The following is a 23,155-nucleotide window of genomic DNA, read 5'->3' on the forward strand; positions in this document are numbered from 1 at the left end:
TAGTGTATTGCTGTGATTAGAGTATTGGACTAAGAAAGTGAGGTTCAGATGCCCACACTCTTCCTGACAGACTTCCAGACAAGCTCACTAAGTAACCTTGAGCTAGTCACACTTTCTCAGTCTATCACAATGTATTTTTGAGAGCATAAAATGCACTTCGTACACTCTGAGCCTCTTGCTGGAAAGAGACGATTAAAATGTTTGTATACCTGTGGGGCCAGTGACTTTTTTTCTTTTAGGTGGCAGTGCATGATATGCTCATTTGCAAATAGGGTTTGTTCCAGTGATGTAACTGTCTTAATATCATGTAGCTTAGGGGAAACAGGTGGCTGCTAATCTTGCTGTAAGTGCTGTGATTTATTGAAAAGTTACTTTAATCAATAATGAGACAGAATATACACTTTTAAATATTAAGATAGTAATGTGTTGAAAAGTGATACTGAAAGGTATGTCAACAGATTTATTTGCACAGAGACTTGAATGACTATTACATTATGCAGTGTAGGGGATCACAGAATATTTAGTAGTTCTTTTATTTAAAAACATGTAATATACATAGTTTGATTTATTTACCAGTATATTGTCTACTGAAATAGACAAAATTTTGTTAGCAACTTCAAGAATAAATCTCCCATTGATTAAGACTGTTAGTATTAAATTAAGGTACCATTACTGTCATATTTTCGTGTCTTTGAACTTTACTCATTACATTGTATTCTGATGAATTTTTACTATGCCAATCTAGTTCAGGTCCGACAGATAAAATGGTAAATAAACTCACTTGAAAAGCAAATTTCTTGCCATCTATTTCAAGAATAACTGGTTACTCTTAATATTTCTAACCTATTACAGACATTTTGTCTCCCGTTTATGGGACTCTTGTGTCATCTGCTCAGGTAAGGTTGTTCATATATATTTGTTTTCTAAAAAAGTGCTGTTTCATTCCTTCAGATTGCTCCTTGTTCCAGCAAGTCATTGGAATTGTTTTCTGAAGATAGTCTGTCATTTATAAACGGGAAACCATTTATTTTCTCTGTTATGCACATACAGATGTATTTTGTGAGCAAAGGTTTTTTGTAACAGATTGGTTGGTTGATAAAGCCTCAAATTTTCTGTATATACATAACATATCTTATAATGTATGTTTCTACATTCTGGTATTGAAATCTGATTGGAAGTTATGAAGGCATTATAGCAGTGGTTCTTAACCTCACCCGCTCGGCGACCCCAACTTTGGCGACCGCGTGCGTGTGGGCATCATGCTCACGGGGCAGGTGGCGTGCGTGGGTGCAGGTACGCACGCACACAACACTGGAGGTGGCCATTGCTATGGCACCTCCGCCTGCCGCCACCACCACCTGCCTCTACTCACTGCCTGCCGCTGCCTCGGTAGCCAGTAACCTGGGGACCCAAAGTGACCCCAAATGGGGTCCCGACCCACAGGTTCTAACTAACATAGGTACTAACTAACATTTAACTGTAATAAAGATGTTGTTTAGCTGCCATGTTTATTTTTAACCTATTCTTTGTATGAGCATAATGTTTTCTTTCTTGTGCACATTTTATGTACATGGGGCACCAAGTTAGGAAATAGACAATCTGATCTTATAGAATCTCAGAAGTTAAACAGGGTTGGCCAAGGAAGTTCAGGGTTGCTATTCAGACTCAAGTAATGGCAAACCACCTCTGTTCCTCCCTTGTGTTGACAGCACTTTTCAATCGTAACTTCTTCAATCCTTGAGAGATCATCATATATATAATTAATTATGAAGAAGATGCCGCTTTATACACACTGCCCATTTTCTAACCAATGTTACTTTTTCTCTACATGGCCAAGTTTAACTATCTTATAGATGTGGAGTGGCTAATCAATCAGTACCCAGAAGAATCCAGGTAATGAGGCAGAATGAGGCCTGCAAAATGGAGTTCTTCCGCCGGGCCTATGGGTGAGGCCAGGGTGGGAGGAAGATCTGATTGGGGCCCCCCTGGTGCTAAGCAGCGTTGGGCCATAAGTCATCGATGGACACCTCTCCCTATTCCCTTATTTAGATATGTGTCTGGGGGGATTGGAGAATTGAATAATACTACCATGTTTTGCCTGTTTTGGTTTTATTGTACTTATGTCATGTATTGTTTAAATGTTTTTTTTTGGGGGGGGGAATTTAGTGGGGACCATTTGTAACCTGCCACGAGCCATTTTTGGGAATGGTGGGAAATCAATTTAAATAATAATAATAATTTGCTATGAAAGGAACCCTCTCTTACAGTGCCTTTGTATTCCTCCAGTTCATTTTACTTAATATATATATAAACCTTTATTGGTATGACAATAAGAGGCAAATACAGCCAAGCAGGGTAAAATTATAATAGAGTAAAATAAGCTAATATTATAGACTAAAATACAGTAAAATCAACTGATTAAAACATCTTAATCCTAGCTTGATAAACAGCCATTAAAAATTCAGCTACACGCAATGTGGTCTCTGCAGAAAGATCGTTAAGCAGAAACTGGAGTGTAGCTTCATCATTTACTAGACCTCTGGGACAAAGTAGAGGATCCAGAAGTTTTCTGCGAAGACTCACATGAAGTTCACAATCTAAAATAATATGTGAGGTTGAATCGGGACAGTTTGCAGAACACGGACACAATCTTTCCCTCCTTGGGACATGCTGGTATCTTCCTGCAAGGATGCTTGAGGGAAGACAACTCATTCTTGCCAGCATGAAAACTCTACGAAGGGCTGGAGCACCAAGAATTTGGCGAAAGAAGGTTCCCTGAATCCCTTCTATCTTCCTATTGAAAGCCTTTGCCCAAATTGGAATACCATAAAACAACTGGGATAAAGTTTTAGCATTAAAGATTCTTATGGCCGCTGGGACAATTTGGTTGCCTTCCAAAAAATAAAAACGTTTAATTTGAGCTGAGGAACACTTAGCTAAATTCAAAGACCGGTCCCGGTGGATAGACCATTTAAGGTTATAATTGAATGTAATGCCTAAGTAACTGAAATTTTTTACTTGGTCAATTGTCTTGCTACCCAACATCCATTTCCTTGGAGTCCAACTCTTAGAAAAAACTAGAATTTTGGATTTCGAGAAATTGATCAGTAAAGAGTTGCACTGACAATATAAGTAAAAACACTTAAGATTGAGTACTCTTGAGTACGAGAGGATGGCTGTGTCATCTGCATATAATAACAGGGGTATTGCACGGGAGCCAGCCTTTGGAGGGTGCCCATTGATCTGATCAAAATTCTGGACCAAGTCAGACAAATACAAATTAAAAAGATGTGGGGCAAGAACACAGCCTTGTTTCACTCCTTTCGTAACAGGCACTTTGGCAGTTAAGTGGCCCTGAGCAGAATATTTAACTTGACATGCAGTGCCAGTATGGCGTTTCCTGAGTAGAAACAGTAAGCGTGGGTCAATATTAAGATTCTTCAGTTTTTCCCAAAGGGCCTCCCTTGGGACTGAGTCAAAGGCATTTTTCAGATCCATGAATGCAACAAATAGTTTTTTTGTTCCGAGACTCATGTATTTTGTGGCTATAGAAGCTAAAAGCAAACAATGATCTAAAGTGGATTTTCCCTTGGAAAAACCAATTTGTTCTGGGCCAATAATTTCTGAAGAATGCATCCATGTACTAAGCTGCCGTTCGAGGTGTTTTGCATAAAGTTTGCCCACTATAGAAAGAAGACTTATTGGGCGAAAATTTTCAGGAAGGCTTGGATTACCTTTTTTAAAAATTGGGATGATGATTGAATTGAGCCATGAATCTGGAATTATTCCAAAGTGATCTATAAGAGTAAACAGGTTGGCAAGGGGGAGGGACCACCAGGAAGAGAAATTTTTCAGGATCTCAGCAGGAAGGCCAGGGGATTTACGTCCAGGGGATTTACGTACTTTTAATTCATCAATTAACTCCAAGATTTCATTGGAACTCACCGGAGGCCAGTTGGGGATACTAGATGGTACTGTATCTGAGTTCTTAGTTAGGGCTGTGGATGGAACATTAAAGATAGCACAATAATGGTCAGTCCAGATTTGGGGTGAGATATTAAAAGAAGGGCAATCAGACTTAGAGCCAAACCGACCAGCAGTCGAATTCCAAAAAGTTTTGGAGTTGTTAGATTTTAGGGCTAATAACAGGTGTTCCCATTTATTTTCAAAAAATGGTACAATTTTTTTACTTAATATAAGAACTGTCTAGACTCCTCCTTTCTATCCCTCATTTATATTTTCCAGCTTCCTATTGAACATTAAGTAATAGCAGTATACTTGCTGTACTTTTCACTAGTTGATACCGTTCTCTTCAGAATCAGAATCACACAGAACTGAAAGAGACCACATAGGGCTATCCAGTCTAGCCCCCCCCCCCCCAACTTAAAAAATACATTCCTGACTGATGATCATCCAGTCTTCTCCTAAAAACGGCCAATGAAGGAACTGCACCACTCTCCAAGTCTCTGAACACGTTCCGACTTGTTAATATCATTGAACTGCAGCTCCCAGAGGTGGATAATGCCAAAAGGCTTTCAGTTGACTGGTAAACGTAATTGATTTGCAACTGTTGCTTGATACCATTTTACCAGGAAGCTGGTAAGCAACATTATCACCACTGAGGCTTCTTCTCCATGTACACCGTTTAAAATTGCAGTGTTTGTCACTGATACAGTCCTTGTGGAAGAGTTTTATGGTTTCTGCTTAGTGTCACCTTTTTATCCTCCCCATTTCATGCCTTTTATTGCAGCTGCTTCAGAGTATTGTTTATTAAGGTGGTTTTATATGCCATCTTTTTGCTTCTAATTGAGACATTGGAGGCCATTGAAAATTTACCATAAAAATACTTTAAAATTGAGTAGCTAAAAACAACACAGCCTCTAAAAAAGTGGCAACTAATTAAGTGAGTAATAGATTTAGGTGGGTATCCATGTTAGAATTGAGGCTTTTGAACTCTGGTGCTGGAGAAGACTCTTGCGAGTCCCTTGAACTGCAAGGCGAACAAACCGGTCAGTCCTAGAGGAGATCAGCCCTGACTGCTCCTTAGAAGGCCAGATCCTGAAGATGAAACTGAAATACTTTGGCCATCTCATGAGAAGGAAGGACTCCCTGGAGAAGAGCCTAATGCTGGGAGTGAGTGAGGGCAAACGAAGAAGGGGACGACAGAGAATGAGGTGGCTGGATGGAGTCACTGAAGCAATAGGTGCAAACTTAAATGGACTCCGGGGAATGGTAGAAGACAGGAAGGCCTGGAGGATCATTGTCCATGGGGTCGCAATGGGTTGGACACGACTTTGCACCTAACAACCATGTTAGTCTGAAACAGTAGAACAAAGTTTGAGTCCAGTGGTACCTTTAAAACCAACAGAGTTTAATTCTGGCTATAAGCTTATATGTACATGTACATGTCTTTAGATTTTGAAACAGTTTGTAAATTCAGTATGTAGATTTCAGTTAACATCCGTAGAAGAGTAATAAAGTTGGCTGCTGCAGTTTACCTCTCTGTGTGTGCTCAAATGTATGTTTAGAACATATCAAAAAGTTTACATACTATGAATCCTCTAATAAATATTTGTTTTACTTAAAGGAACAAACCTTTATTAATTGTTTATGGAGATTCCAAGGCTGATATGCATGATCAAGCAGAATGGTATACAAATGTTCACTTGTGCCAGGTAATAGAATTCTGTCTTCTCTTTACTAATAAAAGGAAGGTATTTTGTGCTGCAATTCACAAATAATGTCCTGTATAGAAACTGGAGTTCTGCCTAGGCTACTTAACTAGTATTTAAGTTTATCTGTATTAATTGTCTGAAGAACCTGTTTTTGTTTACTGTACTAAATACATGCTGCTATAAAAAAATTCTTGATACACAGGATTTTGTTCCTTAAATTTATTATCTTTTTCTTCTAAAACACCCCCCCCCCGCCCAATTACTTATATTTGCTGTTACAAAGTTTTAGAAATGTTCCATTCAGAGACTAAGGCAATGTCAAGTATTCCCACAATTCACTGGGATCATATTCATTTAAATTTTAGACCATTCACATTTTATCAGTAAAATATCAAAAATGTTTAAAAATTATTTTCAAAGTATTCATCGAGAACATGTTTGGAAGTAGCACACAGGCTGGTAGCCTCATCTTGCATGTTTCTCATGTGTGGATGCAGACTTATCTTCCTATAAGCTATATACACATCCATGGCAGCTGGTCCAGAATGCTGTGTAGGAATGAAGTCCCACATTTGACCCATTCTTCAATAAATTTGCTGGCTACTGGTCGAATTCAGGATCAGAATTAAGGTTCTGGTAATCACCTTCAAGGCCCAGTGTACCTGAGGGACTGCCTTTCTGACTACACCCCTCAAAGAGCTTTACACTCTGCTACCTTGAACTACCTGGCAATCCCTGGCCCCAAGGAAACTTGCTTGACCTCAACCATAGCCAGAGCTTTCTCCATCCTGGCCCCCGCCTGGTGGAAAGAGCTCCGAGAAGAGGTCAGGGCCCTAACAGAACTAGAGCAATTACACAGGGCCTGCAAAAGGGAGCTTCTCCACCAAGCTTTTGGTTGAGGTTGAGGTTGACCAGAAGCACTCCTTTCTCTGCCCCCCCCCAAGCATCCCACCCATGTTAATCATCACCTGTACTGTCCAGGCACGGGGCCTCAGCATGCTATATTCTGTTCAGTACTGTTCAATTGTTTACTATTCTGTTGCTCTATTGGACACTAGCTTTCAAAAAAGTATATTTCTTGTAAAGTAGTGTAACAAGGACATTTGCTATTCTGGAAAACACCCTTTAAGAATGCCGTTCTTATTGTAGGCTAAGTTGGATATCCCCTATGGAACCCACCACACGTAAGTAATGATAGTGCTCAAGACAAAAGCAGCTTAAACAATCGTATGATATTTTCCAAATATGATAATGTCAAAACTAGTGCTGGTGTCTACAACTGCTGGCGGAGTGTATAATCATAGGCTGGGGTCTAAAGAGGCTTATGTAGTAGAGAAGGGGGGGGGACACAAAGGAGAAACTTCTCCATCCTTTTGTTATTTTCAGATATTTTTTCAGCTTGGTTTAGGTAAATGCACACCCCTAAGGAGAACTCATTCTGGCAGTGTGAGAATGTGCAAGCACTTGTGCTGTACCCTGGCAGAATGAGTATGAGTAGTAAAGAATGGGTAGTAAGGAATGCAGAAAAAAAACACCCATGAACAGATTGATGAACTATTAAACTGAATATTGGAAAATTAAATGTCTGTCTGCAACTACATGCCACCCCATTGGGTGCTTGAGCATCCCTTGAATTGATTAGGCATGAATTGATCAGTGCTAGCTTTTTTGTCGTCTTGTAAAATAAAGCAGGAGTCTAGTAGCTTTTTAAAAGTGTAATAATGTACTCCGGCCTAAGCTTTCATGAGTCAGTGCTCACTTCAGATGTAGATTACCGAAGGAGGGAGGATAGAACAATAGATGGTAGTTTAAAATGATATTCAATCAAAACAGTAGTTTTAGTTAGCATTTAAGATGCATATGGAATTGTGTGTTATTTTGCTGCTGCAGGGACATACAGTAGCCTGTCTGAAATGATCTTTTCGTAACTGAACAGCAGACTTATCACTGTTCCATATCCCATATCCTACTTGAAGTATTCCTTAGTTTCTCATCTGCTGGTTGAGCTATTTGAGAAACAGATTAAAAGAAACCCCTTGGAATTGGGATACTACTTGTGGTTTCTTTTTGTCTTAGTTGTAACGAGTTCTTTTTTTTTTTTTTGACAAATATAGCAATCTTGGTCTGGCTTCCTGTTTTATAATAGTTCAGCTCTTTATCACTGGACGGTTAAAGTTTTTTTTTTGCTCAGCAGTGGTATTTCACTGATGTTCCAGGGCTAGATTGTTCTTAATGCTACAATGAGCAGCAAGAAATGTTCAGTTTCTGAATAAGTGATTGCTTTAATTTTTGAGCTTTGCGTTTTTGTAATGTTAGTGGTATCATTTGAGGTCTTGGAATGAGTCAGCAATGTGAACTAGGCATATTATTTCCCCAGTGCATTCTCATTTTCAAGTATCAGTTTCTAAGGCAACCAGGTGGGCGTGGGAAGCCAGAATAGCATGCCAAGTTTTCAGTTTTGTGTTCTACTATCATTTTAGTTCATGAAATATTTTAAAAGGGCTTATGTATAGATCCTGTATGACATTAGTGGCTTCTGTTGGACTTAATTCATAAATTACATGCTAGTGCTATGGGATTTGGGATTGTTGCCGCTATAGGGTTTTTTTTTAAATGAGTGTTTTAATGGGATAATATCGTATGCTTTATTGGGGGTTTTATTGTGACTCGCCACGAGCCAGCTTGATAAATATATTAGTTACATCATGGGAAAACAAAATCAGAGTTCAGATTTAAAGGTGCTACTGGACTCTGATTTTGTTTTGTTGTGCTGCTTCAGACCAACACGGCTACCCACTTGAGTATATCATGAGAGTTATTTAATGGCTTTAAAGTTATATCTTGTATCTGAAGTATATTAAAGAGAAATCTGGCATTTTGAGCCCTATGATTTTACATTCTTGATCCTTTCTTCCTGTGATTACTTTGTGTAGGAAAATGATGTTGCTGTGTTATGAGGAAGGCCTCCGTGTCGTGATACATACATCCAATCTCATCAGAAATGAATGGTACCAGAAAACACAGGGGTGAGCACAGAGATTTTAAGATTCTTTAACTCGGCACCTTACTCTTTAAAAATCAAAGATGTTTGTCTCAGGAGAGCTTCGGTAATTCTACTTCCAGTTTGCTCTGTTTCATGACTCAAAAGCCACTTTAGCTGTGAAACCCACTTGTATGTGGAGGCTAAAAAATCTGCTGGAGTTAACCACAGCCCTATCAGCTTAGTCTTCCATCTTGCCCTCTGCTCTCTGTAGTGATGACCTGGCAGGAAGGCAGATCAGAAGTAGGTGGTTTGCTCGGCTATCAGACAGCAACAGTGGTTTAATGTATGTACACGCTGGCTCCCATGTCATTAATGCAAAAGTGAGAAAGCCGCAAGTGTAGGACTTTGCAGGCTGCCTCCCTCAAGCTTTTGAAGGGACAAGACAAAGGGACCATCGGCAGCCAACCTGAAGGCCACTTGCTGTGCTACTTTGGTAAACAGCAAATGGCGTGGCTGGTTTACTCTGTAGAATTCAAGAGAATGGCACAAACAGCTTGCAAAAATGCAGCATCCATTTCCAAAACGGAGTGCCCAGTACTAATCAGCAGAAGGCATGGCTGTGCTTTGAAGTATGCCTGACTTTTAGCTAGGTGAGTTCTTTGGGCCTTTTCGGTCCTGGCCTCAACCTGGTGCAGTGAGCTCCTGGAATAGCTGAGGGCCCTCCAGGAGCTTTTGTGGTTCCACAGGGCCTGTAACCTGGAGCTCTTCTGCCAGGTCTTTGGTTGAGGCTGGGGAGTGGAAGATCGAAGGGCCCCTCCTCAGATTAGAGCAATATTCAGCACTCCTGGAAATCTATGCCCCGAGACATTGGGAAGAGTGGCGGAAGATGGGGGGGGGGGGGATACAGGATGGGTTCTTTTTTTGTTGTTGCCAGAATGGGGGTTCATTTTGTAACCCGCTGCAAGATGTTTTATGAGGGGTGCGTAAGAAATCGAATCTAATAAAAATCACAACTAATATTTCTATCCCATCATTTTTGTATCGCTCATGCTTCAGCACAGGTGTTTAGCTGTGTTTGCTTTTGGAGTCTTGAATGCAGTCTTGGCTGCTCAACATCAAGCATCATACATTGGGGACGGGAAATGTGGTATTGACAAACCTGTCAGCTCTGAAGTAGTTGCCACTTCCGAGCTCATCCAGTTTAGCTACTCAGTAAAGTAGGCACCATGAATAGGCTGATGGGATAAGCAAGGAGCAGATTTCCCTGATATTATTTGAGATTAGATAGCAATAGAGTCTGAGGGACTAGCAGCTGGAGTTTTGCAGAAGTTTGCAGTCTAGCCCTGCAGTGGTGTTAGGCCTATCCTGTTCCTGCATACATCTCGTCCTTTCCAGAGCCATCAGATCAAGTTGCCTAACTCTAGCTGTATCTGAAGAAGTGAGCAGTGACTCACAAAAGCTCAGAGTCCAGTAGCACCTTTAAGACCAACAAAGATTTATTCAAGGCGTGAGCTTTTGAGTGCAAACACTCTTCGTCAGACTTGCACTCGAAAGCTCACGCCTTGAATAAATCTTTGTTGGTCTTAAAGGTGCTACTGGACACTGATTTTATTGTGCTACTTCAGACCAACACGGCTACTCATTTGAATCTATCACAAAAGCTCACACACTGCCCCAAATGTTGTGAATTGTTAGTGCTCCTGGACTCTTGTTCTTTTCTAACTTTCTAGCTAAGTTTGTTCCTGCTGAGCTTGACATAGGCTGTATTGGCTGCAGGCAGCGTATATCAACCAGTACTTTTAAGGACTTCACCGGCTGTCTTTTTGTTTCTGGGATCTGTTCAGGGTGCTTGTTTTAACTTTTTAAGTTAGAAACAGTGTCTGGAGTAAACACAGTTTCTGGCTCCTACATGGGTTGCCGCTGTTGTAATTTGCGGGCTCCTGTAGGAAAAGATGCTGCTGATTGGTAAAGCAAGGAAATATCTTTTAAGAGTTCAAAGCAAAGTTTAGTCATGGTAAATAGTCTGAGATAGTCTGAGACAAAAATAATCTAAACTTCTTTTTGTCTGTAGTTTTCTTCTGCTAATTCTTCTTGGTTTAATTAGAATTTATGTTGGAAACAGCCAACTTGTTTGGAGAGGAAAGTATACAAAGGTGTTATATCTACAAAGACATGGAGGTGGAAATAAGGAGATTGCACATGGATTAACTGGAAGTATTAGCTGAATTGTCTGAACATCAGGTTAAATCAGAAGGGAGGGGAAAATCTGAGTAATCCTAAATGTGGTTAGCCTGGGGTTACTCAGTCTCTCACCTTTCTTCTATACCCCATACTGTGTTCTTCTGTTTTAAACTTGTTTGGAAAATTATGCTGTTTCCATGTGGTTACATTGAAAGTGGCTGAAGACATGCAGGTACCTTGCAAAGAAAGAACCCCCAACTTTATGGACCGGCCTTTCTGAGAAGCCATGGCAGCAACCTTGATCTGGCATTTGCTTTCTGTGCACAGCACTTGGGATCAGACCGTGAAGCCCAGGTGACAGCCCGCAGGCACTTACTTGCTCCAGTCTTGCGGATGAGCCCCAGATGTGTGGTGTTAGAGAAGCAGAAGTGTGTTCTGCTTTGTTAGAATTTCCATTTGATGTCTTTCAGGAATTTCTTTGACATGATCCTGTTTGTAGTCAAAATGCACAAAACAGACCGTTGGCAAGGCTGTCAACACTTTGCCCAAAGGAGCCTTACTGTCACTCAAATGATAGTGTACATTTTGAATGCTCAGTTTGTTACAAATGCAAAGGTAAAGGTATCCCCTCTGCAAGCACTGGGTCATGTCTGACCTTTGGGGTAATGCCCTGTAGTGTTTTCTTGGCAGAATACGGGGTGATTTGCCATTCCCTTCCCCAGTCATTAGCGTTTTACCCCCCAGCAAGCTGGGTACTCATTTTACCGGAAGGATGGAAGGCTAAATCAACCTTGAGCCAGCTGCTGGGATCGAACTCCCAGCCTCATGGGCAGAGCTTCAGACTGCAAGTCTGCTGCCTTACCACTCTGCGCCGCAAGAGGCTCTTGTTACAAATGTAGTACAGAACAATTCAAATGTAGTACAGAACAAGTCACTGTTTTAAAATGCATTTGTTGTAGATTATATGAATACATCCCAGGAAGTATTATTACCTCCTTGATGGCCTTGGAATTGCCTGTTTCCTAGGGGATTCATTATTGCTTAGCCTTAAGTGCCTTGTAGGCTTACAATTAAGAACAATACAATTAAGAACCCAGTTCCCCACTCAGTTGTTTCTGAAAATATATAATAGTTATTAGTAAAAGTGCATAGGCATAGTTATAATAATAATAATAATAATAATAATAAATAATAATGAAGAGAGCTTCAAAAATAAATTATGAGAACTTTTATTATGTTAACTGTTGTCTGGGCTGAGATTGGGAGTCCAAACTTGAAAGAAAGTGCCAGATTGTTCACTTCAAAGCTTCTAAAGATCTCTATTTCTGCAGAACTTGCAGTTGTCTCCCTGTTCTATGTTCCATCAGCTGAAGTTCCGCCATCTTGTTCTAGCTCCCTGCCCTACCTCAAAGAGGCCCAAGCAGTACAGAAAGCTTTGTAAAAGGGAATAGGCGAAAATCTGCGTACTGTCCTCAGTGGATCGTGGAAGGAATAAGGATAGGGTTTTAGGCCATATAGGCTTGTATAAGCTTGTTATAATGGCCTGTGCAATAAATTTAGCATTTCGTCGCTCACCAAGACTGGAGAAGTCTTGCATAGTTTCATGTTTTATAGATACAAACGTCACACCGTTCGATATGTTTATTACTATCATTACCTTGTTATTTTGTTATTATCTTCTTACTCTGAGGAAGAGTGCTTGCACTCGAAAGCTCACACCTGGAATAAATCTTTGTTTGTCTTAAAGGTGCTACTGGACTCTGATTTTATTGTACCTTGTTATTGTTACTATAAACTGAGTTAATTGTATTGTTCCCGTTTCATGTAAACCAGAGCCTTCGGGGAGGGTGGTATATAAGATAAAATCAATAAATAAAATAAGTTTTACTGCTCCAAGACTTTAAAGGTCACCTAGATAAGAGGTTGACACCTGATAGTTGTTCAGTTCATACTGCCCAGAATACACCATAGCCATTAAATCCCCTCTTCAGTTGGTTAATGGAAACAGGCAACTGGTAAGTTTTATTCTTGCTAACAGTTTGTTTACAGGCAGTTGTGAGGTTTGATTCTAAATAGCCCTTCTAATCTCTTTCCCTGAAGGAAAAGAAAATGTATCAAATGTAACAACCAGCAGTTGGCTTTTAAGACGCAGAACATTTTTTTGTCGCTGAGTAAACAAAAAATGTGTCTACTTCACTGGAAATTATGTCTATTTATCTAGCAGTAGTCCTGGTTGTTCAGTGTGTTGATAACATAATGGGTTTATTGTTTCTGAAGGTGAAAGCAGCATATAGCCAAGAGATCTGCATAATGTTTCACTTATTTCTTCTTGCTTCTGTCACTAGAGAACCTGAGCAAAGTAAGGAGATAGTTTTTAGTGTTCGCATAAATGCTGTAGATCAGGAACATTTTCCAGATATTTAACCTTGGGAAAATTCCTTTTTAATGGAATTACACTGGTTCTTTGCAAATTGAATAGCCCAAATTAGGCAAATGTTGTCTGACCATGTTTGGTTATGACACGCAACTCCTTCAGTTGCCTTGCCTGTAGTTGTGTAGATGCTCTGTTCTCTTTCTCCCCCTCTGCAATTGAACCACTCCTGGAGGAGGAGGAATGGAAGTGAGTAAGCAGGGGCAGGAGAATCAGTTTGGAGAATTCACAGGAAGGGACGGGGGAAAGCTGTGTAAAAAGAAATGAGGTGTCTCTCTCTGTACTCCACTTGAGACTGCTGCCACTGGAGACAGCATCAGAGACAGAAAGCAGGTTCTGCCCAGACCCAAAGATCTTTGCATAACAGTACTGATCTGTTCAATGCATTCATTTGTACCCCCTGCCTTTCTCCCGAGTGGAACCCAAAGCAGCTGATGTCATTCTCCTCCCCTCCACTTTATCCTCACAACAGTCCTGCGAGATGAGTTAGTCAGAGAGTATGCCTGGCTTAAGGGCAGCTGATGAGCTTCCAGAGCACATGGGATCTAAAGAAGAAGAAGAAGAAGAAGAGTTGGTTCTTATATGCCGCTTTTCCCTACCCGAAGGAGGCTCAAAGTGGCTTACAGTCGCTTTCCCTTTCCACTCCCCACAACAGACACCCTGTGGGGTGGGTGAGGCTGAGACAGCCCTGATATCACTGCTTGGTCAGAACAGTTTTATCAGTGCCGTGGCGAGCCCAAGGTCACCCAGCTGGCTGCAGAATCGAACCCGGCATGCCAGATTAGAAGTCCGCATTCCTAACCACTACACCAAACTGGCTCTCAGGTCCCCCAATATTAGTCTGCCATTCTTAACTACTGTGCTCCACTGGATTGCGTGTGCCTTACCTTTCCTCTTCACAGTGGGCAGAATGGGGTATCTGAGCCAGGGAATGCCCAGTCATTTGGGTGAGGGATTTCTCTTCCTGGGATCCACACCCTGCTGTCCAAGGATAGTGATAACAGCCCGGAGGAGAAGCCTTTCAAGGTCAGGATTTGCTTCTGATTCCAGAGCCTATCGGGATTCAAGGAGGAGGATTTAAGGGTTTTGATCACTCTCCAAGGTTCAAATGTAGATTTGGGAGTCAGTATCTGGATGGTAAGAGGTAGCCACTGTCTTTCTCATTTTGCTGTGCTGAAGGAAACGGAGGCTATGTTTGTTGGCTCGAATGTTTTTTAAAGTCCATATGTCATACTTTTACACGGCTGATAGTAAAAGTGAAATAAAATGCACAATGTGTTTTGGTAGGGGCATTTTATTTGTAATGGCTTGAATCCAGAGGGAGCAAAGCCAATTCTGGCTGCTGTTCCTTGTTTACTGCAGCCTCCTAAGCAACATCCCAGCCCCAACCCAGCACCAGGTGGCCACAGGGTTGTAGCAGAGGGTAGAGTGTGGTGGGACCACACTAGGAGGGGCTGTTGGCATAAGTGGCTTCTCTGCCGCAGTAGCCTGAGTTTGCTCACAGATGATGTGTGTGGCATACACTGCTTTTCCCTTCCTGACCCCCTGCTGTGCATCCCATACATTGCTTCTCTGCTTGGAAGTGCATTTTCAGAGGGGCAGACAGATATGCAGCACTAAGGAAGCACCAGAAATCCGTTAAACAAGCTCCATTTTGCACAGATTTCTTTGGATCCAAGCCTATAGGGCTTTTCTGCTTTGGTTTGGAAAAAGCAAATAAAAAAAATTGTTGTAAAATAGAACTTAATTTATTAGATAGCTCTTGGTTACTCGACCAGTGCAGTACAGCAGTTTTGCAATCCTGAACTAATTTTTTTCCTGTTTTATCATCTAGCATGTGGATAAGTCCATTATATCCAAAGCTACAGCCTGGAACTCTGAGGTCTGCTGGTGAATCTCGTACCAATTTTAAGTCTGATCTGATCTCTTATTTGAGGTCGTACAAATCCCCAGCACTCAATGAATGGGCTGAAGTAATCGAGCAACATGATCTTTCAGAGACGAGGTAAATAATTTGGCTGATAGCTACTTCTTTAAAAGTCTGTGTAAATTTAGCTCTGAATTTCTGGGGAGATGCAAGCGAGAATTCTTCCAGGAATAAAGCTGCTCTGAGTGAACATTGGGATCATGATGCTCTCTTTGGTTTCTGCTTCTAAATCGTGTGTGTGCGTGTGTGAACAGGTATTATCATGGAAAATACTATCCTCCCCCTTTCTGTGGACTTCAGATCATCAGAGGGCAGCAAAACCGAAGTGGAATGACCAGAAATTGCACAGGCTTTTCATTGTTAGGAGCTCAGACAGCCATTTGGAGGAAAGCTAAGCTCACCCCAGCACTTAGCACTGATTCTGTGATTGAATTGTTTCTATGTTGGACTCCTCAAATTAACCTATTTAGACCCCTTATGTTTTTTATTATGCCTGAAGAGATTTTTAAATTTATGAAGTTATTATCAGGATAAATAATGTATATTTAGGCCCTGTCCTTTTGAAGCAAGAGAAAATAGGAATCCATTTAAACATGGAAATTGCCTTGACATTGGTGGTTTGAAATTCTTCTCAATTGTATAATAAAAATTAGAATTGCACATGTTCAGTGGAAGCTATATTTTTATAATAATACTTAGCTATTTAAGAAATTGGTAAAGGTGGGAATCAGGACCTGAATTTACTTCATAATGAATAAATGGAGATAAATCTTACATACATATTTTAGAACAGTGGTCCCCGCCCTTTTTGTCACCGGGGGCCGGTCAACGCTTGACAATTTTACTGAGGCCTGGGGGGGGGGGGTAGTCCTTTGCTGAGGGACGTCACTGCCACCTGAGCCCCTACTCCGCTTGCTTTCCCGCCGGCGCCGCTGACTTCCCGCCGCCCGTTGGGGTCGCTGCCAGCAGCAGCTGCTCAGTGCCACGCCGAGAGGGAGACCCAGCCATGGCGGCTGCTGGAGAGCACCAAAGGCAAGCCAGCAGCAAACTGGCAGGGAAGCCCCTGAGGCAGCAGCCGGGGAGGAGGACGAGGAGGAGCCGCAGCCTGGTACCGACTGATTGACGGACCGGTACCGGTCCCCAGACTGGGGGTTGGGGACCACTGTTTTAGAGTACTTCTGTAGATGTTCACATGCTGGTGTAGTTGCTGCTCTTTAAGACCTGACAGAGAAGGATGCTACAGTGAAACGTAAATTTAATGAACTAGATGATCCCATTCATGGTAATCTGCATGATTAACTAAGCCATTACTGCTGATAATGTCTGTTCATAAAGCCATGTGTATTGAAACAGGCACACTGTTCTGAAAAGGCAGCATTGCCCTGATCATTGTGGCCTATGAACGCCTTCAGGAACAGAGCTAAAATTAAGTCATTAAATGAAAAGCGATTGCTTTTTCCAAAAGGTATCTTCTGCGTTTATGTTTAGCAATTTAATTGGGACTGTAGTCAATTGCAACTTTGAAATAATTTTCCTTTGCTTCTCTTTACACCTCTCTAATGTGTAATTGTAACACAATTTGATGCACTTCCCCCTAATTTTAAGAATTATCCTACATGGCATCTTGCATATATTTTTCTCTAGAGTGTATCTTGTTGGGTCTACTCCCGGTCGATACCAAAACAATGATGAAGAGAAATGGGGTCACCTTAAGCTAAGAAAGGTACTGAATTTGATATCCATTGTCTTTTCTTTTACTTGTGTGCCCTTACCTTGATCACTCGGTGCACTGATGAGCCCTGAATCTTGCTACATAAATCCTACATAATAAACAATTTGGTTCTGTTTTTCCTTGTCCCCAGAGAAGATTGCTTGTACATACTTAGCATTTAAAATGAGTTTCAACTAAGCAGCAGTTTTAATATCTGCAAATAACTTGTCAGGAATATGCCAGTACTTGTATTCCCAAAGGCATAGTCCATTTTTATGTTGAACATTGAAATAATAATGTATCTTGGGAATACAGCCTGGATTTTGTAACTTGAATGACAAAACTTGTATGTAATGACAAAGGTGTGCTGTGGACCAGTCCTGGATTTTCCCTCTCTCATCCTCCTTGGGCACGGATAGGGAGGTTTGTTGTAACGTCCAAAATCAAATGATTCCCCACCACCACCACCCCCGATTTCCAAGCCTCATACAGGTTTGGACGACAAAGAGCAACCCATCACGTGTGATGTGGACATTACCACAGGCTGTGCTTTGGCATGGATGCATTGTAATTGGTCAAGGACCATGGAGACCGGAACCGCTTGTTCCCCCAAGCAAGCGGGAGGCAGTATGCTGAAAGTCCAGAAAACTAGGGAAGGGGATAATGATGTCTTACCGTGTAGAATGAATGCAGCAAAAATCTGTCCTTCTGTTGAAACCCAGTGGAGATCAAACAGTGTGTGCTGTGGGGAAATGATATTCACAGAATCATAGAGTTGGAAGGGGCCTTCAGGCCATCTAGTCCAACCCCCTGCTCAGCGCAGGATCAGCCCTAAGCATCCTAAAGCATCCAAGAAAAGTGTGTATCCAACCTTTGCTTGAAGTCTGCCAGTGCGGGGGAGCTCACCACCTCTTTAGGCAGCCTATTCCACTGCTGAACTACTCTGACTGTGAAAATTTTTTTCCTGATATCTAGCCTATATCGTTGTACTTGTAGTTTAAACCCATTACTGCGTGTCCTCTCCTCTGCAGCCAATGGAAACAGCATCCTGCCCTCCTCCAAATGACAGCCTTTCAAATACTTAAAGAGGGCTATCATGTCCCCTCTCTTTTCTCCAGGCTGATTGATATTGATTGATATTGATACATCGTGCAGTAGCATAGAGAATGTGTCAGCCCCAGACCTTCTCATACACTGAAAAAATGGTCTGAATGTGGCTGTTGATCCTGGGATCTGTGGAATGGAGTGCTCATATAATTTTCCACATGCCTTATTACTATCTCATGTCTTCTAAAGGAGCACTAGCCCATTGAAGGTTATGCCACGAAAAATGAGTCTTGACTTACGGCTACTGCTTCTTGCTGTGGTATATTAAAACAGCTTCCATGCTGTAATTTTTGTTTAAATTTCTTATAGATTCATAGATGTAATTTAACACTAGTATCTATAAAGTATCTAGTATGTAGGACTAGAAGAGACACTCATTCAAGTAAGTAGCTAATCAGAGGGATTGACACTTAAAAAGAAGGAAATCTAGTACCATGACATAACTTGCCTTGCCAAGTTGCACAATTCAGCCCAGTTTGACATGCTAAACTTAATGGGTTTTTTTGCTTTTATTTCCCCCCAATCAGCTTTTAAAAGATCACACAATGCAAGTCGAAGATTCTTGGCCTGTAATTGGGCAGTTCTCAAGCATTGCATCCATCGGACCTGATGAGTCCAAATGGCTGTGTTCAGAGTTTAGGCAAAGCTTGGCCACTCTAGGAAACAGTGCGGAGTCTCTGATGAATCAGGAGGTTCCCATTCATCTGGTATGGATTGCTTTTTGTATCTTGGTTAAGAAAATAAAGTGCTGATGCTAATTGAAATTGTAACATAACGTTGTTTTTAAAGAACATTGCTTTAAATGCTTTAGTTAAAAGGCAATCTCAATTTTATTTAAAGATTTTAGGTGCCCTTTAGAGTAAGGTGACCAGATTGTCCCACTTTTGGAGGGACATCTGGGGGTACCTGGCAAATTGTAGTTATGTTGAAATTAAATATATATATATATATTACAATACTATTTTTGTGTTCTATGCATTCTATGAAACGTTTTGTTGCTCCATATAGACCAAATTTTTAATCCGGTCAATGTTGTCCCGCTTTCCCAATGTTAAAATCTGGTCACCTTACTTTAGAGGAGAGTGCTTTGAGGAATTCAGTGGGCTTGGATCAGGACTTGTTTTCTGTAAACCTATTATGCTATAACATGGTCCTTTTACAAACATTCATAGCTTATCATAGTTTATTTCTATTTCACTTTGTTACAATCTGTGCCCTTTGTTCTCTTACATATCTGCAAAGGAAAATTGTTGGATGTAAGCAATTTGTAATTTTGTCAATAATTTTGGGATTATTTTGCATACCTTTTAAATCCAGAGGAGTAGCTGTATTGATCCTTTGGAGCAAAAATAAACAAGATTCTTGATGTACCTTTAAAATTAAACAACAGTTACTCCAGTATAAATATTGCTGGATTAGAGGCTACTTCTTCTTATTCACCATACTTCTTCACTGTGCAGACATTTCATGTAAAAGATAGAGGGCGGAAACACTGCAGGGTCAAGGGTTCCTTAGATATAAACAGTAGAAGGAAATGTAATTATGTAAAATTCAGCCTGATTAAAAACATACAGAGGCCATTCACTAGTTCTCCTTAAGAACAAAGTCTGGGCTTTGCTAGAATAACTTCTTGAAATAGTTTGCCTCTCTGTTTTTGCAGCATTTGAAGGTGCTAGAAGCGTTGGTTGAGGTGCATTTTTACAGCTAACTCACTACATTTTGTTCTTTAGATTTATCCCACTGTGGACAATGTGCGGCAAAGTTTGGAAGGTTTTCCAGGTAAAAAGATGTACAAATTTGTGTATATAGCATAGAAAGCCAGGGTGTTAGAAAATCATTTCTAAAGAATGCATTGCATCAGCAAGCTAGAGATATATAGTTATAAAGCTTCTCAGTGGCTAGCATTATTTTTGGATTCCACTTAAAAACAGTAGTTGCACTTGGAAGAGGTTTGACTAATTATGCTTGCGTTTAGAGTCCAGGTCTTGGTAGTTCAAGGGATGCCTTCTGGAAATGGCCATAATACCGAATGCAGGCAATCAGTTTGCTTCAGCTAGCATTGCAATCAGATGGTAAAGAACTGAAGGGCTTTTCAACTCCAAAGAACTGCGTCTTAATCTTCTTGGTTCTTGTGCTGTGCTTTGAAAGATGGTGTTCTCCTACTGTATGTTTCCTCTATTGTCCTAATCAAGACTGTGTAACGAATGTCTAAGTATCCTTTGAGACTCGCTATCTCTAAACTACAATTTTACAGCAGATGCTGGTATATTGGATTACATTGCCTTGCAGACTCTACCTTGTAAATGAATTGGAATCAGTGTAAGCCATATTGATTCCTTTTGTGTATATAACTGGATTTCCCACAATAAATACTGAACTGTACTACAGTGCATGAGGTAGAAGAAATGATCTATCAATTGACCCTGTACTTTGGGCTCTTATTGTAGTCTGCAAGGCTTTTCTGCTTGCTGCCCTTGATTTGTGGAGGATGAGATGGCAGTCTATGTTCTATAAGTGTCCACCTTATTCCTTGTAGTGCAGAGAAAACCTCATAGAGTCGCCATAGATTTTTATCCCACCACTCTCCAAAGTCTCGTGGCGGGTTAAACAAAGACAAATTAAAACCCCATTAAAATAAATCATAATTCCCAATACTATTAAACCCTATTAAACTGATCTATGCGATGGTCACCTCTAGATTAGATTTCTATAACAGGTTCTACACAGGCCTTCCTTTGACGCTGATCTGGAAACTGCAGCTAGTGCAGAATGCAGCTGCCTGAATCCTGACTCGAAGATCATGGAGGGCTCATTTACTGCCTGTCCCAAGGCAACTGTACTGGCTCCTAGTTTAATTCCAGATCCACGTTAAGGTATTGGTGTTAATTTTTAAGGCCATATACGGTCTGAGCCCAACGTAGCTGAGGGACCACTTAGCTAACTGTATCCCCCAAAGTACATTACAGTTGTCCATTTCCAACTACGTGGTGATCCCTGGCCCTAGGGAAGTACATCTGGCCTCAACCAGGGCCAGGACCTTTTGAGTCCTGGCCCTGACCTGGTGGAGTGAGCTCCTGGAAGAGCTGTGGGGTCCTTCAAGAGTTGGCTCAGTTTTTAAGGGCCTGTAAGACAGAGCTCTTCCTCTAGGCTAGGGGTAGTCAACCTGTGGTCCTCCAGATGTCCATGGACCACAGGTTGACTACCCCTGCTCTAGGCATTTGGTTGGGCCAGTGGACATCATGACAATTTGAATTATAGCACTGATGGGTTCCCTGTATACAGTTGTACCCCCCACCCCGAACCGGAAATTAAAGGCAGTGATATCTGATGGCAAACCAGCCGGCATTTTTATTTTAGGATTTTAAAATTTTAAAGTTTTAACTATTTAGGAGTAAAGTTTTTAATAAAGTTTTGTCATGTAGTTTTAAAATGATGTACGCCACCCTGAGCCAGCTTGCTTGGAGAGGGTGGGTATAAATCTCAATATAAATTAAGAATAAATAATGTCAACCAGCAAGTTTCTATTGCTGACACTTTAATTTAGAATCTTTTTACAGTCGACGGATTGATCTTGATTTGACTTGATGTGCCGCAAATTCCATTTGGCCTAATTGGATAGAATCTACATATATAGTCTTAAAAAGGTTGAAGTGTAAATCATTTGCAAAAATGCTGCCTACATTTCTTTCTTTCTGTATGTTGTGTGTGTTGGTCTTTGAAAGGAATATTTGTGTGTGTGTGTGTGTGTGTGTGCACAAGAGAGAGTGATGAAGAAAGGTGGATTTGTTGGTCTTTGAAAGGAATATTTTGTGGTCAGACGCAGATATTTTGCCATTCCATGATTTAATGAGATTCAATTTTAGAGCCTCATTTCTCTGTAACTATGTGATTTTCTTTTTCTCTAGGAGGTGGGAGTTCTCTTTCTTACCCCACAACGATTGACCAGAAACAGAGTTGGCTGCGCTCTTATCTCCAGTAAGTGACTAATGGCATTTGAGTTTCTAAGGTCAATTAAATTTGTAAGAGATTTGGGATGTTCATTTGAAAACTAGTTGAATTTCATGTAAGCGGAGATTTCACTGTTTCAGTGCACTAGCCTTCTTTAGGCATAATAATAAATGTACATACATTGTCAAATACATTAACTCCCGACCTATATTGACTATTGTTAAGTAATGAAAAGTATGCAGTAGAAATTGCTAAAAAGGAAGGGAAGAAAAGAAAAATGTCAGGGATAAATCTTAGTGCATAATGATAAAAACTCTATTGTATATATGACATATAAATTGTTTTTACATTTTTAATTAAAAAAAAACAACTTACTAGTCATATTTTTTTTGTTTGTTTATTTGTTTATTTATTCGGATTTTTATACCGCCCATTCTTTACGGCTCTGGGCAGTTTACATGGAACATTGCATAAATTTACATGGAACATTATAACAATCTATAACATTATACAGTTTTCAATAGAACCTCACAACAAATCTATCGGTAACAATTACAATACCCTATGAATAACAACAACACTAGGAGATCAAATTGTTCAGTCCCGGAAGGGCGTCTGAGGGGGGACCGGCAGATGTTCCGAGTCAAGCAAATGCCTGGTGGAGGAGCTCCCTTTTGCAGGCCCTGCGGAACTGTGGGAGTTCAGGCAGGGCTCTTATTTCCTCAGGGAGCTCATTCCATCAGGTATATACACTGTGACCCAGGACTAGACTGAAATTCAGATTGAGGAGGCCTCTATCAACATAGGCCCTAGTTCAGTAAAGTTGTACAGGTAGTGACTGTGCACCAAGGAAATATTTAAAACTAGTGGCAAAGTGTGTTTCATGCTGAAGGGCAATGGGGGTTAGCCCATGGGCCTGTGTGAGTTTTGTGGAGTGGGGTCTGGTACTGTGTCCAGGGGAGGTAGAAGCAATCTACAGGATTGTAATCCTCCCTGGGCAGGAGACATCAATCCCATCCTATGTGTAGCCCCAGGGATGGTTCATGTGCCACTGGAATAATGGCAGAGGCTTCTACCCTCCTGTGTTCTGGTAAGACTGCAAAATAGAGCTTGTTTCAGAGAATAACTCCTCTCCAGACAGCAGAGGTCAATTCCCCTGGAGAAAATGGCTGCTTGGGAGGGGGGGACTCTC

General features: G+C 40.9%; 1 protein-coding gene and 1 long non-coding RNA gene across 11 annotated transcripts in view; one reads left to right on the top strand and one right to left on the bottom strand.

Moving 5' to 3' along the window:
- The window catches only part of LOC143830654 (tyrosyl-DNA phosphodiesterase 1-like), a 39,730-nt gene that overhangs the window by 3,072 nt on the left and 13,503 nt on the right, over positions 1–23,155 (top strand). For 3 of the 9 annotated variants that reach the window (XM_077323471.1, XM_077323472.1, XM_077323473.1), the window contains exons 2-11: positions 853–896; positions 1,838–1,893; positions 5,588–5,675; positions 6,825–6,859; positions 8,609–8,701; positions 15,105–15,275; positions 16,842–16,920; positions 18,543–18,722; positions 19,746–19,794; positions 21,921–21,990. In XM_077323471.1, the coding sequence (XP_077179586.1) occupies positions 5,631–5,675; positions 6,825–6,859; positions 8,609–8,701; positions 15,105–15,275; positions 16,842–16,920; positions 18,543–18,722; positions 19,746–19,794; positions 21,921–21,990 (722 nt within the window). In that variant the 5' untranslated portion in view covers positions 853–896; positions 1,838–1,893; positions 5,588–5,630. Of the gene's footprint in view, positions 1–852; positions 1,947–5,587; positions 5,676–6,824; positions 6,860–8,608; positions 8,702–15,104; positions 15,276–16,841; positions 16,921–18,542; positions 18,723–19,745; positions 19,795–21,920; positions 21,991–23,155 lie in introns of those variants that run through there. The other 6 variants (XM_077323469.1, XM_077323470.1, XM_077323466.1 and 3 more) reach the window with 5 other exon arrangements.
- Positions 12,045–19,734, bottom strand: LOC143830655 (uncharacterized). 2 transcript variants are annotated; one of them, XR_013228563.1, is made up of 4 exons: positions 19,320–19,734; positions 17,584–17,650; positions 14,158–14,323; positions 12,045–13,815 (listed from the first exon to the last, which is right to left on the bottom strand). It is a non-coding gene; the product is annotated as an uncharacterized LOC143830655 (long non-coding RNA). The 2 variants fall into 2 exon arrangements; XR_013228562.1 differs by lacking the exon at positions 12,045–13,815 and having other exon boundaries at positions 14,022–14,323.

This window comes from Paroedura picta, chromosome 2 (assembly GCF_049243985.1).
Source record: "Paroedura picta isolate Pp20150507F chromosome 2, Ppicta_v3.0, whole genome shotgun sequence".
NCBI lineage: Eukaryota > Metazoa > Chordata > Lepidosauria > Squamata > Gekkonidae > Paroedura > Paroedura picta.